Source organism: Camelina sativa, chromosome 5 (genome assembly GCF_030686135.1).
Source record: "Camelina sativa cultivar CO46 ecotype springtype chromosome 5, ASM3068613v1".
In the NCBI taxonomy this organism is placed as follows: domain Eukaryota; kingdom Viridiplantae; phylum Streptophyta; class Magnoliopsida; order Brassicales; family Brassicaceae; genus Camelina; species Camelina sativa.
The window spans coordinates 39,569,932-39,584,289 of NC_141884.1; the positions used below are offsets into that span (position 1 = coordinate 39,569,932).

Below are 14,358 nucleotides of genomic sequence, written 5' to 3' on the forward strand. Positions count from 1 at the left end.
TAAGGAAATGTTGGAACTTTTTGTCAAACAAATGGAAACTTCTTGTACTCAGTTCTGGTGACGCAAACGACCACTTGTTTTGCCTAGTTATATGTAACAAACTTCTTCTTCCAGTGTCATGCTATTTTCCTCTTTCTTAACATCTGCTTTAAGCTGTTCAAGGCATTCGAATTTCCCTAGAAAACTCTGTAAATTCTTCATCAGTTCCTCCATAATTCAGAATATGCAACACCTTCACTTGGTTCCATGGCATGGAGACATCGCATGTGTAGCCATTCAGATCCTGAAGACGCATCAATCAAGATGATGTATGTAAGTGATCAACGGCAAGTTCGCGGTATATGTATTTGCTCATAGGGGTTTTGCTTATTGACAGATGAGGGATCTCAAAATTACTAGAAATTTTGTGTAGAAAACAAAGTTGCAAAAGTGTTACTTAAAATGTTGGAAAATATAGTTACATATGTGCCACATACTTATACTAAAAAATTCTTGCAAAAAAGCAATGATTTACTAACATTATTGATTTTTTCTTATAAAATTTGCAAAAAAAAATTGTTAAAAGATAACGGAAATTGCTATAAAAAATCTGTTGTCATTAGCAATAAATTTACAATAAAATTGTGATGTGTATTTATCATTGCAATAATATTGCAAAGGGATGTTGCCAAAATTATGTTGCAAAAACATCATTCTATTGTAGTGAGAGTTTCTTGACAATTGAAGCTCCTACCAGATGTTAGTTAACGCAGACTTCGCTGTTACATGTTATGTTAATTCATTGTCTTGGATGTAATTTGAATGAAACAAAGAAAACTGGAACAAAGTGATTTGAGATTTGTATCAAAGCTAACTCTTCAAGCATGCTTTTGTAAGGTTGATGGTTTGATGCAAAAGTTCGACAAGGAATTATTTGGGTTAGATGTCAAAACTCGCAAAGGCCTATATTGTACCAGCCGCCTAAGCAATTATTACATGCCGTGTAGTTGAAGTTCAAGTCAACTCATTTAATCTGATTTTCGTATCGAATCCAGATTTACATGACTTTATTGAAGGTACATAACATATTATTAAATAAAGTAGATAATTTATGTGACTTTGAACTGACACTTGGATGGAAGATATAAATTTCATAATTATTAAAATATTTAATGCCATTTAGTTCTTTAAATATATATTAACATGATTTCTTTTATTGTTATATATTTTACAATATATGTAATGTCATTTAGGCCACATTTTACAAAATATACTTTAGACCACATTAAACCTAGGACCGACCATGGTTCTAAACTTTGACACAACAGAAAAAAAAAATGGCTTTCAACATCAGTGAAACACATAAATGAATAATGAACATTGATTGCACCGAGCCACTTAATCAATTGTAAGCTAGAAGGACATGCTACATAAAAGATTCAAATCATACAAATTTTTACTGGTTTACATATTGAGTCATTCTTTTCAGAAATGTGTTTTTCTTTCTTTTGTTTTCTTTCTCTGACTGCGTTTGTAATGCCTTTACAGAAACCAATGCAATGTAACATAAAGTGATTTCTGCAGTTACAATCACGCCTGCTCAATTCCACCTTCAGTGCCACATGTGGGACTGTAGTCGGAATGCTCGACCTTATTGTAGCTTCGATCATATTGTTCGATCCTTCGTTGAAGAACATAAACAGCGGGCTGCTATGCAGTGCCTGATACATAGAGGGATTCAACAATTACAATGCACCCCACCAAAAAAAATCAGATATTTCTATAACATAGCAGAATCTCAAATTTGCGCCAATGAAGATCACAAGTAATAAACTTCAGCAACCAACTACAAGATTGAGTGGGATTGAAATTGTCAGGAAACAAAAACAAAAAAAAAACTGTCAGAGACGGCCGCCAAGTAAATAAAGGTTCAAGCTTTTTCATATTTTGGATTGAAACAAATAAAGGGAACGAACAATATAACACCACCACAAAGCAATAGGTGGTGAGCTCAGTATATATCCATAACCGTACGGAAGCTCAAAAGAACACACACTTGCTGTTTGAGCACTACTTGTAAGAACCAGAGGGACCTTCTAAATTAAAGATATAACCAGGGAGATCCACAAAAACAAACGTCACTTTCCACAGTTACAAATCACTTGACAGTACCAAGGTCGACATAGAAAGAGCAAAACCTTGAAAAAGAAAAAAAAAAAAAACGTTTTTGAATGGATCACCCAGAATGCTCCAACCACAAAATTGAATGGATGCTAAAGAAGCAGACACAGACAGAGAGAACAAATATGTAGATTTGAGCAAGCATACCACATGAACATATATGATAAGCGTAATTACGGATCATTCAGAGAGAGAGAGAGAGAGAAAAAGGACAGAACATTCAAAGACAAATACAAACCCGTAATGGTGACCACCAAAGGGAAATAACAGATACAGAGACTGATAGCGTTATGAATTGACTTTGAACTGGCACTTGGATGGAAGTGAAACTCCAAGAAGCTCCCTTTTGATTTGCAATATGATGCCATCATCCTCTGCAGCGTTTGCAACATCCACTTGAACCAGTTCGAGACACTTGAATTCCCCGAGAAAACTCTTCAACAGTTTCAACTCATCCGCAGTTCCCCGATAACCAAGAATATGCAACACCTTCACTTTGTTCGGAGGCATTGAGACATCCCCAGTGTAACCATTCAGATCCTGAAGAAGCATCAATCAAAAAACATGTATGCAAATGATCAACCACCAAGTCCGTGTTTATATATATGTTCATCGGTTATGCTTATTGAATATACCTTGACGATTAGAGTTTCAAGCTTCGTAGACTGCTTAAGCAGATATGCCAGCAGTTTCCAACCTCTTTTATTCTTACTCCCCACAGATAAATTAACAAGATTGTTGAACACTGGCAGCCCATGTTTACAGTGTAAATAAATCACCTGAAACATACAAACACAGTTCAACAATGTCCAAGGTTTACAATACAAAAGAAAGAAAGAAAGAAGGAAAATGGGAAAGCTTACGTCAACAGAACCAGGAGAAAGATGCAGGGTCTGAACGTTGCTTATCCCTGTAATGAGATCAGTTACATCCAGCCTGTCGACCTTTCTTTCCAGCCAAAGGTCCAGCTTAGCTTCGACAAGGGACTCGAGATTAACTTGCAAATACTCACCCAAGGCACAGTGAGAATACTCAAGGTAGACAAGCTTTGGCAGGTCAAATGACATATAACAAGCACAATCAACATCAAGAGGAGAATCGTAGTAAACGGATAGTCTCTTGGCGGTTGGACTCGATATGGTGTGAGGCGTCGCAGAAAAGTTAATGTGATGGACTGATAACTCTTCGAGTACCGGGCAACCAGCAAGAAGCACACAACACAAATCTTCATATTCAAAGAAAACAGTATCGATGAAGAGAAACTTGAGAGATGGAAGTGACACATATGAAGGAAGCTTTCCAAGATAGAGCTGTGTCCCTATTGTCAGCTTAACCAGTGTTTTGCTTGCGAAGAGCAGAGGGGGCAGGAAGTGTATACCCCGATCTTTTATCCTTAAGTCCATTTCCAAAACACCGCGCCCTACCACATTGGATATCCAGCGGCCCACACAAGCTTTCTGACGCTCATCATCCTTGCCAACGTGACATTTTAGGGAGAATTTCTTGATCGGGTAATCACATTGCAAAGCTAATGTTCGATCAATCATATTCTTGAATCCCTCCGTGAACACATAACTAGTTTGTTTATCAATACCGTGGGCGCGCATAAAGTTCTCGAAGGCCTCCGGATACCTTGGTTGTTGAGCCTCTTGGGCTAGCAGGGAGAAAGAATCATCAAACTCGAGATTATCCAAAAGTCGAAATATATACCTCCACTTTTTGGAGAGAAGAGATGTTGAAACGGCCTGTTTTGTCGGAAGAAATGACAAGATCTTTCCCAGAACCTCGTCAGGGAGCCAGCTGATTACATCTCTCGAGCAGGTTGTCTCAAACCTTTTGGCATCCATAGAGATAAGTAAAAGTGCCTGAAAACATGATGTGATTCAACTGCTTAACTAACCACAAAGATTTGAGCAATCAACTACATGATGTAAGCGGGATTGGCAATGTTAGCAGGAAACAATAATTGAAATTAAAATTGGCCAAAGACGGCAAAGAAACTAAAGGTTCAAGCTTTTTCATTTCTTTTCTGGATTGAATTCTAAGTAAAGGTTCAAGCTTTGAGACTGGAGTTGAAGTAAACGAATAATAGAACACACAAAAAGCGATTAGTGGGTAGACTCAGACACACTCAGTCTATCTAAAACCACATGGAAGCTCAAAGAACACTTGCAACTCTTACGAACCAGAGGAGGGGACAGAACAAATGTCAGTTTTCCACATTATGAAATCACATGAGATGGTAGACATAGAAGACCGAAGAAGCTTTTTGTTTTGCGGGCTGAATTAATTAAAGGTGCAAATAGATACGAACCTGACGATGGAGAAGGGAGAAAGCAGTTCCAGAGAATGATGCCGTTGGTCGTCTTCACGATTCCAAATTAGATCAAGGGACTTTTAGGTTTATCTACAGAGAGAGAGAATGGAATTTATCGTGTAGGTTGAGGTAATCAATGCGAGCCAATACGATAATAGAGTTTCGTGTTACTTGCTTAGCCTTTTTCTTTCTTTTGGGTTATATTCAATATTTGCTTCAGAGAGAGACCCCTCAAGTCCGATGAATGAGTAAGATACCAAAACTTTTGATGGCGGCGATGTTCTTTTATTTTTCCTCTTTTTTTTCCTTCTATAATTCTTGGAAAACAACATGAATTTAGGTTACAAGAATTGGTAAAGAAGAGATCAATCAAACAAAACCTAAATTAACAACAACAAAAAGGAAACAAAAGAAAAGAAAAAAAAAACCCTATCATCTCCTATATTTCATCATCTTTGGAACTAAATGAACATAATGTCCTTTCTTCACCATCTCTCTTATTACCTTGCGAGCCTCTGTAAGCTTCCCTGCTTTTCTTAAATAGCTCACCAATGTACTATACACTACGAAATTCGGGTTACACCCTCTAGATTCCATTTCTTTGAGCAACCAACACGCTTCTCTGAACTCTCCCGCCATACACAACCCCCTAATCATCGAGTTGTACGTGAATACATTCGGTAATTGCCCTTTTACCGTCATCTCTCTAAACATATCCTTTGCCTTCTCTAGCTCCCCGCATACGACATACCCTGTTATCATCACGGTGTAACAAACAACATCCGGTGCGCACCCGGCTTTCACCATCTCATCTAGAAAGTACTTGCACGCTTCCATATTCCCTGCACGGCTCAGACCGTCTATCAAAGTGGTGAAATGGAGGACGCTCGGGTCGATTCCTACTTCCTTCATATGGTTCAACGTAGTCAGAGCAGCCAGCGGTTTATTTCCTCTCCCCAAAATGTGCAGCAAAATGTTGTACGTGTAGCAATCCAGAGACAAACCATCTCGAGCCATCTCATCAAACAGCTTGTCGAACCGATCCATTTTCCCTAACCTATAGTTGGTCCACAAGAGAATGTTGTAAGTTAGAACATCAGGCGAGAACCCGTCTTCTAACATCTGCTCGTAAACCCACTCAATCAATTTATACTGTTTTACACCTAGCAAAGAATTCAAAATCGCGTTATAAGAGTGTTTGAAAGGTCGGTAATTGAAAGTCTTGCACTTTATGAACTGCACAACAGCTTGTTTCGCCAAACCTGCTTCACCGCAACTACAAATCAACAGATTAAACGTCCTAGCTGTTGTCGGGAGCCCGTCTTGAACCATCTCATCAACTAATCTCCACATTGCCTTATACTCACCACACTCTGCAAATATCTTCATAAGCAAATGATAAGAATTCACTGTGTGCCTGAAACAACCTTGCTCACCAGACCACACGAAGAATCTATAAGCTAGTTTGGCACATCTGGTCTTATTATTATCATAACTCAAGTTCCTTAAGAACCCTACAAGAACCTCCCTCACTAAAAGCCCTGAGACTCTAACATTAAGCTCATCTAAAGCTGACTTTGTATCGAATCCAGCAGATTCATCTTGCTTTAATGTCTCGAGAACACGAGACGCACCAAGCTTGGCACTATCCAAAAACCTACACCGAACAGAGATCTCTTCTCGATGGATGATGCTTTGGAGCTCACTGATACTAGTACTGGCTTCCTCAACAAATCCACAATCCAAATCTAAATCAGTGAAACCAATATGAGTTTCATCACTACCCAAGTTACCATTGCAGAATTTTCTGGAGCTGAAGAGAAAGCGATAAGCTTTACGAACTACATTTGTGCCAAAAACTAGTGCCAAGTTCATATCTGATCTCAATCCCCATTATTCTCTGCGATCTTTCCTTCAAAAATAAATCAAAAATCAAAAATTTGCTTCAGTTTCCAATTTCGATGTGATCCACATTCAAAGACATATATGTTTATACTGTGTTTCTTCTTATTACCTGGATAGTCAGATTAGCAGAAGACAAAAATGCTTATCTTGCTCGTCGAGAAGGCGGCCTTATCGAATTCATCGATGACGATGGCTCCAGGTCCGAATCTGAGACTGCGACTGACTGCACAATCCCCAAAAATTAGGGTTTCTAGCCGAAGAAGAAGAAGAAGACTTACAGTAGTGAAAAAAAAAAGAGTAAAAGGAAGAAAAAAAAAAAAGGTTTTAGTTTTTTTTAGATAAGTTTTAAAATTATATTATTTGGTAGTCTATGTCCGACTCGACCCGACCCACCCGACCCGATTATGGCTTATTTTATAATAAGCCCAAACATAATGGATTTTATGGGCCTCATCTGGTTAACAAAACCCGGTAAGTGATGTTCCATTCTTTCTGGTATAAGTGATTTGTGTTCACACTTCACACTTTCAAAATTTCAACTTGTAGTTGACAGTATGATGATCTATGTCCTTATGAAGTTACCAATATAAAACATCTTTGTGAATATTACAATGGTAAGAAAAACCAAATAAATCAAACTGCAGATCCCAGACTTAGATTCATGTTTTCTTCAGATACAAGTAATTGATGTCACACTCACACTGTGATCTCTATCCCCCTATGTACAAAATCGTCGTCTAAAGAATCTGCCAATCTGGTAAATTCCGTGTATAGTAAAAGAGATTAGTGGACCTGAAAATCAAACATGTTCAAAAGAAACAATCAACGCATTTTAGTGTTTGAACCGCAAATGACCATTTCCTCATTCTAGTAACGGCTCACGCAGGGGTTTCGATAGTGATCCATCAGCACCAAGCTCCATAAAGAACGTTACAGTAACACCAACAAACGAGCAAAACGCTGGCACAAGACCTAAACCGTATCTTGTAACCGAAAGGTAAGCACTTTGTTGGTGGTTGTTTAGTTGAGTTCTTGGTGAAGTACCTGTCACACCAAAAAACAGTTTCATCAAAACCACAAAAACGCTGAGAAATGATCAGTTTAAGTGGTTTATTTGGCTTTGATTAAGTGAAACTTACTTTGGTGTGACTGAAGAACATATAGAGCAAGCCCACAAGACATCTTGTCTAAGAAGCTTAACGAACCACAGACAAATGCGCATCCACCGACTTCTGCACCAATCAACACACTCTGCATACTGATTGCTGTAACCTGTGGAATTGTATAGTTCGATGAATTTAAACTAGACATAATACAAACATGGTTTATAAGTGACAGTGATATCAATCAAAGTAGAGAACGTTATACCATCATCAATGCGTTCGCGATGCCAATAAAGACGGATATAGCATACATGAAAAAACTTATGTTTCTAGGCAATAGAAGAATTGCTGCACCGCAGAATATCCAAATAACACCACCAGCTGTATAATACGCCTTTAAGCGTCTCCCATTCCATGGAATCTCCTAACATATTTACACATGTACAAAGAATAGTTGTAATTCCATAACCGAAACAGAGGAAAAGAGAAGCTTTTAGACATATGTATGAGAATTTTAAACCTGAAGCAGAACCGATACAACAAAGCTGCAGATATATATAATTGCAGGAACCTGAATAATATAACATTCGATCAGCGTACTTATACAAAACTGAAATGATCTTAATGAATGCATTACCAAAGCTTTAGCGGATTGATCCATTTGCAAATCATCAATAACGAAGAATGCAAGATAAGCCTGAGAAGGAAGGAATGCAACATTGGTGTGTGAATTAGCAATATGAACATAAAGAGAAGCAAGAAAGAAAGTAGAAAGAGACCTGAGAAACATTCAATACAAGTCGAGTGAGGAGGTAAACCATAGCGACTTGATAGTATAGAAGTTTCCGGAACCAATACACCCACGGTATTCTCACACGGCTAGTTTCTTTCAAATCTAGCCTAAGCCTTTAATCATCAAAACGCATATAACATTCATATAACTATACAAATTTCTTGTTAAAATAAAATATAAAATTGGAGTATTGAGGATATATACATACCTTGGCTCTTTTGTCCCCATAAGAAATATGATAACAAAACAGCATCCAATTGAGATAGATGAATTTGCAATCCAGCGATACTGCAGAGATAAAGAGAAAGCAAGCAATCAATAATATTGAAACACACTTACTCAAAATATAAACATAATGGAGAAGTCAACAACACAAAGTATGAAACCTGTGTTTCGGTATCTTCTTTCGAACCAGCCTTAATAACACCGAATACTACTAAAGCAATCGCATATAAGCCAAGGTTAGAAACCTGAAAAAGCAAAACCATTGTTAAAAATCACATAAAGAAGCATAGTTGGTACCAAACCAAGATCATGAGAAAGAGCTTGACCATAGTAAACGCGTTACGACAGCTTGTTAAAGCTACTCTGCTTGTTGAGTTCAATGAAATGCAATTAACCATAGCCCTGTAGAGTAGATTAAGCAGCCACACAGTCACACAACATGCTAAAAGGTGAAGTAAAAGAGATGAGATTACATATGGCTAAAAGGTGAAGTAAAAGAGATGAGATTACATATGGGAAACTTGAGTAGCAGCCCATCCTATGTTAAATATAGCAGCAAACATGCTGTAGGAGAAGGTTTCGAGGGTTAAAGAGTCGTTATGAAGGATTGAACAAGGCAGACAACCTCCAAAAACCGAGGAAAAAGAGATTGCAACTAGTAATGATCCTGCAGCATGCCAAATTTTGAAATGCCCAAACCTATCTATCTGTGATATAACAGAAGATCAAATTGTTAGTTTACCTTACCACCAAATTAGAAACAATAAGCTTTAAGGCTGAATCAGAGACAGAGAAGTAGAGTACCAATTCACCAGTGAAGATAGTAGCAAACCCATCAGCAACTTGGCCAGAAAGCATAACAATGGCTGCATCTCTACAGAAGGGACAACAAAACAAAAACTCAGATTACAATTGAACTACTACAAAATTCAGAATCACAAGAAAATTTTTAAAAAAATTCACCTAGGGGAGAGACCAATTTGTGTCAAGAAAAGGAGGAGGTAAGTGAACCAACAAGAAGCAGTAATGTCATTAAGCATATGTCCAACTCCATAGAAGAAGACAGACCATCTTCCAATGGGTTTTGTGAATGGATCCTCTTCACTCCTTCCGGTCATTTTCTCTCAACAGCTTCTAAAAATTATAAAGTGAGGATTTTTTTAATCAATCTTGGTCGGTCTGCAACAAAAACCCTAAATTGGAGGAGAAAAAAAAAAATAGAAACTTTCAGACCTCGAAAACAGAGGAATGGGTAAATTTCAAACCCATGAACAGAAAAAAAAAAACAAAATAATTATAAAGGATTGAGCTTTCTCGTACCTTGAATCCTTGTGATGAGAAATTGGTTGATAAGGATCCTCAAACGCAATCAAACTTTCCCCAAAAGGAGGGGAAAAAAGTGGAGTAAAGAAGACAAATCCTAGAAGAAACTTGTTTCATTTTGAACACTCTCTCCACTAACTAACTTAACCTTTCTTCCAACGTCATTATGTGCTCATAGGACCTTTTCTTTTTTTTTGGTTGAAATCTTAGGAAAACAAAAAAATATTAGTACTATAAAATCTTGGAAACTGGAAGTAGAAAAATCAATAAAAAGAAAATGTTGAAGTGATCAGACAGGGAAAATCATGCGGTCATGTCTGGTTTATTGCCAGATTTAGTTATGGCTGAATTTTGGAATTTTGCTTGTAAAAAGGGATCAGTTAATGGATAGGATCTTTTTTTGGAATGGATAGGATCTTGATAGCAATTTGTCAGAGATTCTTTTTTTTTCTTTTGTTTTTAAGTTAGATATTTTTTTGCTGGAATCTCTCTATGAAAGGTACTTGTAAATTTCTTGCCCGTACTTGCTACGTAAATTTTGAGACGGTGATTTTGAATTTTTTTATTTCTTTTTAAGTTATCTTTTTCTCTCTTTTTTTTTTCCTTGATTTATTGCTTTACAGGTTTTACACGAGAATGCACGTTGCAGCAGCAGCATTTAAACGCCACCGAATGAACTAGGAAGAGTCAAGAGACAATTTGACCTTTTACCACACACAAAAAAAAAAGAGTCAAGAGACGCATGCGCAAACAAGTGCTCCCACAAAAAAAAAAAATAAAGGATAAAAAAAAAAGAATTCGTCGCCTGAGAGATTCGAACTCTCGCGGGGAGACCCCATGTACTTAGCAGGCACACGCCTTAACCACTCGGCCAAAGCGACTTTTTGATAATGTTTTCGTCATAAACTATTTCATTGACTTTTTTTTAACCTGCAAATATTACGGGGAAAAAAATGTGATATCTCTCACATTTGATATTTCCCATAATATCAATACTAACCAAACGTTGTTCTTGTTCGTTTCGATGTTACAATGACAATGACCTACTATATATAAGAATTTTACGATATTAAATTTATAATAACAGCAGCTAAAAAACAATACGACAATTCATTATTTGTCACCATAGCCGACCATTGTCAAAAAAAAAAAAACAAATTGGTGATTCTCTTGATCTAATAAAAATAAACTCTTTTTTTTTTTTTTGTGAACTACAAGACATTTTAGACTTCTATATTTGAAAGAATGAAGGTATCATTCACACACACATATATTGTTTTAGTAGGATATGTGAGTAATCTAACCAAATTATTATTAGTTTATGACACGACCAGAAGACCTAAGAAACATAGACCCACTACCAAACCTTGCGAATAAAGCCAAGTAAATGGTACTGGTAGGCCCATTCTTTACAAATTTAATAATCTAAAAAAAAGTCCAAAAACAATAATTAGAAAAAAAAAGGCCTTTGTAGGAATTGAAATTGAAACCAATCATAAACCCATTATCACTAGTACTACTCAACCACAACCACTATCATTTGTTTTCTCCTTTTCCTCTTTCTCTCTCGCAATCGCAACCACCCACTTCTCCAATGTCGTCTTCCACCACCGTCCACGGCGAGCCTGAACGACGAACATACTGGTGTCACGAATGCGACATGAGTTTATCCCTCCTCTCTTCCTCCGACTCCGACTCCGATTCATCTCCTCTCTTATGTCCACAGTGCGGTCTCGATTTCCTCGAACGTATAGATCACGATTCTTCTTCTTCTTCTAATCTCTTTGACGTCACCATCGGCGATTTCGAAGAAGAAGGTGATGACGACGGAGATAACGATAACGACGACGACGAAGAGGACGAAGAAGATTGGTGTTTCGTCGATCCAACTGTTAATTCCGATGACAATTTCCTCCTCGATAGTCCTTACCTTCACCGTCTCCTCCGTCACCTCGCTTCCGATAACTCTGGATCATCCTCCTCCTCCTCTTCCTCTTCCTCTTCGTCGTTGCTGAGATCTTCAGATATCGATTCGATTCCTACGATTCAGATCTCGTCTTCTATGCTCTGTTCCACCGACGGTTCAGATCCCGGTTTACTCTGCGCCGTCTGCAAGGATGATTTCGTCGTCGGTGAATCTGCTCGGAGGTTGCCTTGTAGTCATATTTATCACTCTGGCTGCATCGTTCCTTGGCTCTCGGATCATAACTCGTGTCCGCTTTGTCGGTTCGAGCTACCTACGGCGACTACCAAGGTTGTTGGTTCAGAGAGGATCAGGTTGTCGGATCTTGCTACGATTACAGGTGATGGTGATGATGTGGAGGACGATTGGCTTGGGATTAGAAACGCGTTGAGGAGACTGGCTCGTCGTCATGAGCAGATGAGATTGGGTGTGGGGGAGATGGAGAGGAATCTTGCTCGGACTGTTTCTGGTCTTGGGATTGGTATGAGAAGAGAAGAGATCCTCCAACTCCAAAGTGGTGGTGATGAGAGAAGCAACTCCACCACGACGACGACGCCATTGTAAGAACAGAACCTAAAAAGGTTTAGGACATCAAAATAAAACGAGTTGTGTTTTTTTTTTTTTTTTTTTAATTCTCAGCTCTTTGTTTATTTACTTTTTTACAGATTCGGCTTTGAGTTATATATCACAGAGACAAGAGTTGTTGCTTGTTTTTTTTTTTTAATGTTGATGCTTTTAGTCAAATCGTACATTTCTTTGCTTTGATCTTAGATGAATCATCATCTACTTGGATGCAATAATAAATTGATGAAACGTTACACTGTAATGATTGTTCAACGTTTTCATTTCTCGAATGGAATATTATTTAACCGCCGAGGTTATGACTAATTTCAGATTAAACAAGAGCAGAAAAAAAACAAATTTGGGCTGTGAGTCTTGAGGACTGTCAATAAAATCCTTGTATCAGTCGAGAACATCTAATTGTACGAATTATGAAATGATTAAACATAAGTCACTACTAACAATTTTCTGCTCTTTTAATTTAGGTTTATGATCAAATAATATTATAATTTGATCTTCATCTTAATAGTTTTAGGTAGCCACAACAATCACACTAAATAAATAATACCAACTACACAGCGAAAAAGATTCGTACTGAAAGTTAAGGATTTGAGTGAAACTGAAATGCATCCAAAGAAATTTGGATCAACGGTTGTACGTTGTGGTGTATGATTCATTACATGTACTATTGTACTATAGGACTATAAGGGGGAGATTTGTTTCTCTGGTATAAGAAGATTAAGTCAACAATCCCGCGTATCAACTTTAATTAATGGCTGAAACAATAAGTATCTTACAGCTAACACGCTTACAAATGTCAATCCGTTTAAACTTTTATATTATAATCGAAACACGAGAATGTCAAAACTATGTTCTATTTTTAGGAATTAAAATAGTTACATTTGACCTTTAAATCAGTTGATGCAACATTCAAGTAGTGAACAAACAAACTAAAAAAACTCGATTTGATGTAGGTATAATAATTCTTTTTACTACTAGTTTGGATAACCACATTGTTTGACCTCTCCGTATGATTACTGGCCACTGTTTCCGATAATTAAATCTAATCAGTAACTAAAACAGACAAAAAAGCCTTCCACGTGCGCTGTTATATCACATATCACGTCCGACGAGTTTTCTTATTTTCGTATTGTATGATTTATATGTAATCTTTATGTAAACTTCTAATATCAACCAAAAACTTAAGTTATAAATAATTAATAATTAATAAATAAACGATGTTTTAGTGTAGACAAGAAACTACCTTAACCAAGAAGAATGCTTTTTATTTATTTAATATATCTACAAAAAAATATATATTTTATTATATAAACCTTAGTTTTTAAAGTTAGTAATTCATATAATCGCGACATGTGTCAAGTATATCAATACTATTTTGAAATGTGTGAAAAGAAAATTTATTTAATAATTATAGAAAATTAAAAATCCTAAAAAAGAAAAAGATTACAATTAATATTTTTAAAAGTATATAAAACCAAATGTTATCTATTATATCACTAATTCTAATAGGAAAGTTATCTATTAAATTGGTTAATCTCAAGAGGAAAATATGTGCAATTAATAAGAAAAATATTTTGAATTTAATTGCAATTATTATTTATTATAATCATATAGTAAAATAAATTTATACAGAAAATGATTAAAGTATGAAAAGATTTAATGTGTTAAAATTAGTGATTAACATAATGTAAGAAAAATAAGATAATAAAAATAAGAAATTAATGTAATTTTCTAAAGTTTTTAAATCAGTGAATGATTTGATAGCGTATTTAATATTATGTCATTATATAAACTTTAGTTTTCAAAGTTAGTAACTCATGTGATCGTGACACGTGTAAATTTAACAATTAAAGATTTGGTCATGTGTTATACAAAAAATTTGTTTCAACATATTTGTAAATAATAAGAAATTAAAAATTTAAACAATTTAATAAATATAAAAAGATAGTTCATATATGTATATTAAAAAAAATCTAATTTTAAATTA

At 36.2% G+C, this 14,358-nt stretch overlaps 4 protein-coding genes and 1 non-coding gene across 12 annotated transcripts; 1 reads left to right on the forward strand and 4 right to left on the reverse strand.

Annotated features, from left to right (window-relative positions):
- Window positions 1-2,273: 2,273 nt before the first annotated feature.
- Window positions 2,274-4,948, reverse strand: LOC104774435 (F-box/LRR-repeat protein At3g60040-like). Of its 2 annotated transcripts, XM_087451478.1 has the most exons (5): window positions 4,653-4,948; window positions 4,475-4,567; window positions 3,024-4,025; window positions 2,796-2,939; window positions 2,274-2,700 (listed from the first exon to the last, which is right to left on the reverse strand). In XM_087451478.1, exons 3-5 carry the CDS (start codon window positions 4,005-4,007, stop codon window positions 2,449-2,451), a joined length of 1,380 nt encoding a protein of 459 aa, XP_087307604.1. In that variant the 5' UTR covers window positions 4,008-4,025; window positions 4,475-4,567; window positions 4,653-4,948; the 3' UTR covers window positions 2,274-2,448. The 2 variants fall into 2 exon arrangements, with proteins under 2 accessions (XP_087307604.1, XP_087307603.1); XM_087451477.1 differs by having other exon boundaries at window positions 4,475-4,756.
- On the reverse strand, window positions 4,761-6,722 carry LOC104788272 (pentatricopeptide repeat-containing protein At3g60050). 4 transcript variants are annotated; one of them, XM_087451476.1, is made up of 3 exons: window positions 6,492-6,681; window positions 5,740-6,384; window positions 4,761-5,640 (listed from the first exon to the last, which is right to left on the reverse strand). In XM_087451476.1, the coding sequence occupies exons 2-3, from the start codon at window positions 6,350-6,352 to the stop codon at window positions 4,910-4,912; spliced, it is 1,344 nt and encodes a 447-aa protein (XP_087307602.1). In that variant the 5' UTR covers window positions 6,353-6,384; window positions 6,492-6,681; the 3' UTR covers window positions 4,761-4,909. The 4 variants fall into 4 exon arrangements, with proteins under 4 accessions (XP_087307602.1, XP_010512307.1, XP_010512306.1 ...); XM_010514005.3 differs by having other exon boundaries at window positions 5,740-6,389; XM_010514004.3 differs by having other exon boundaries at window positions 4,761-6,384; window positions 6,492-6,722.
- A 225-nt stretch (window positions 6,723-6,947) lies between these two features.
- Window positions 6,948-10,320, reverse strand: LOC104788273 (uncharacterized). Of its 3 annotated transcripts, none has more exons than XM_010514006.3 (13): window positions 9,824-10,320; window positions 9,467-9,696; window positions 9,308-9,377; window positions 9,014-9,210; window positions 8,830-8,905; window positions 8,665-8,748; window positions 8,487-8,566; window positions 8,265-8,391; window positions 8,123-8,182; window positions 8,006-8,056; window positions 7,751-7,909; window positions 7,522-7,654; window positions 6,948-7,426 (listed from the first exon to the last, which is right to left on the reverse strand). In XM_010514006.3, exons 2-13 carry the CDS (start codon window positions 9,619-9,621, stop codon window positions 7,245-7,247), a joined length of 1,374 nt encoding a protein of 457 aa, XP_010512308.1. In that variant the 5' UTR covers window positions 9,622-9,696; window positions 9,824-10,320; the 3' UTR covers window positions 6,948-7,244. The 3 variants fall into 3 exon arrangements, with proteins under 3 accessions (XP_010512308.1, XP_010512309.1, XP_087307605.1); XM_010514007.3 differs by having other exon boundaries at window positions 9,467-9,637; window positions 9,824-10,296; XM_087451479.1 differs by lacking the exon at window positions 8,123-8,182 and having other exon boundaries at window positions 9,824-10,298.
- A 305-nt stretch (window positions 10,321-10,625) lies between these two features.
- Window positions 10,626-10,707, reverse strand: TRNAS-GCU (transfer RNA serine (anticodon GCU)). Its single transcript has one exon. It is a non-coding gene; the product is annotated as a tRNA-Ser (tRNA).
- A 304-nt stretch (window positions 10,708-11,011) lies between these two features.
- LOC104788274 (E3 ubiquitin-protein ligase RDUF2) lies at window positions 11,012-12,615 on the forward strand. Of its 2 annotated transcripts, XM_010514009.3 has the most exons (2): window positions 11,012-12,349; window positions 12,455-12,615. In XM_010514009.3, the coding sequence occupies exons 1-2, from the start codon at window positions 11,421-11,423 to the stop codon at window positions 12,552-12,554; spliced, it is 1,029 nt and encodes a 342-aa protein (XP_010512311.1). In that variant the 5' UTR covers window positions 11,012-11,420; the 3' UTR covers window positions 12,555-12,615. The 2 variants fall into 2 exon arrangements, with proteins under 2 accessions (XP_010512311.1, XP_087307606.1); XM_087451480.1 differs by having other exon boundaries at window positions 11,012-12,533.
- The last annotated feature ends 1,743 nt before the right edge of the window (window positions 12,616-14,358 follow it).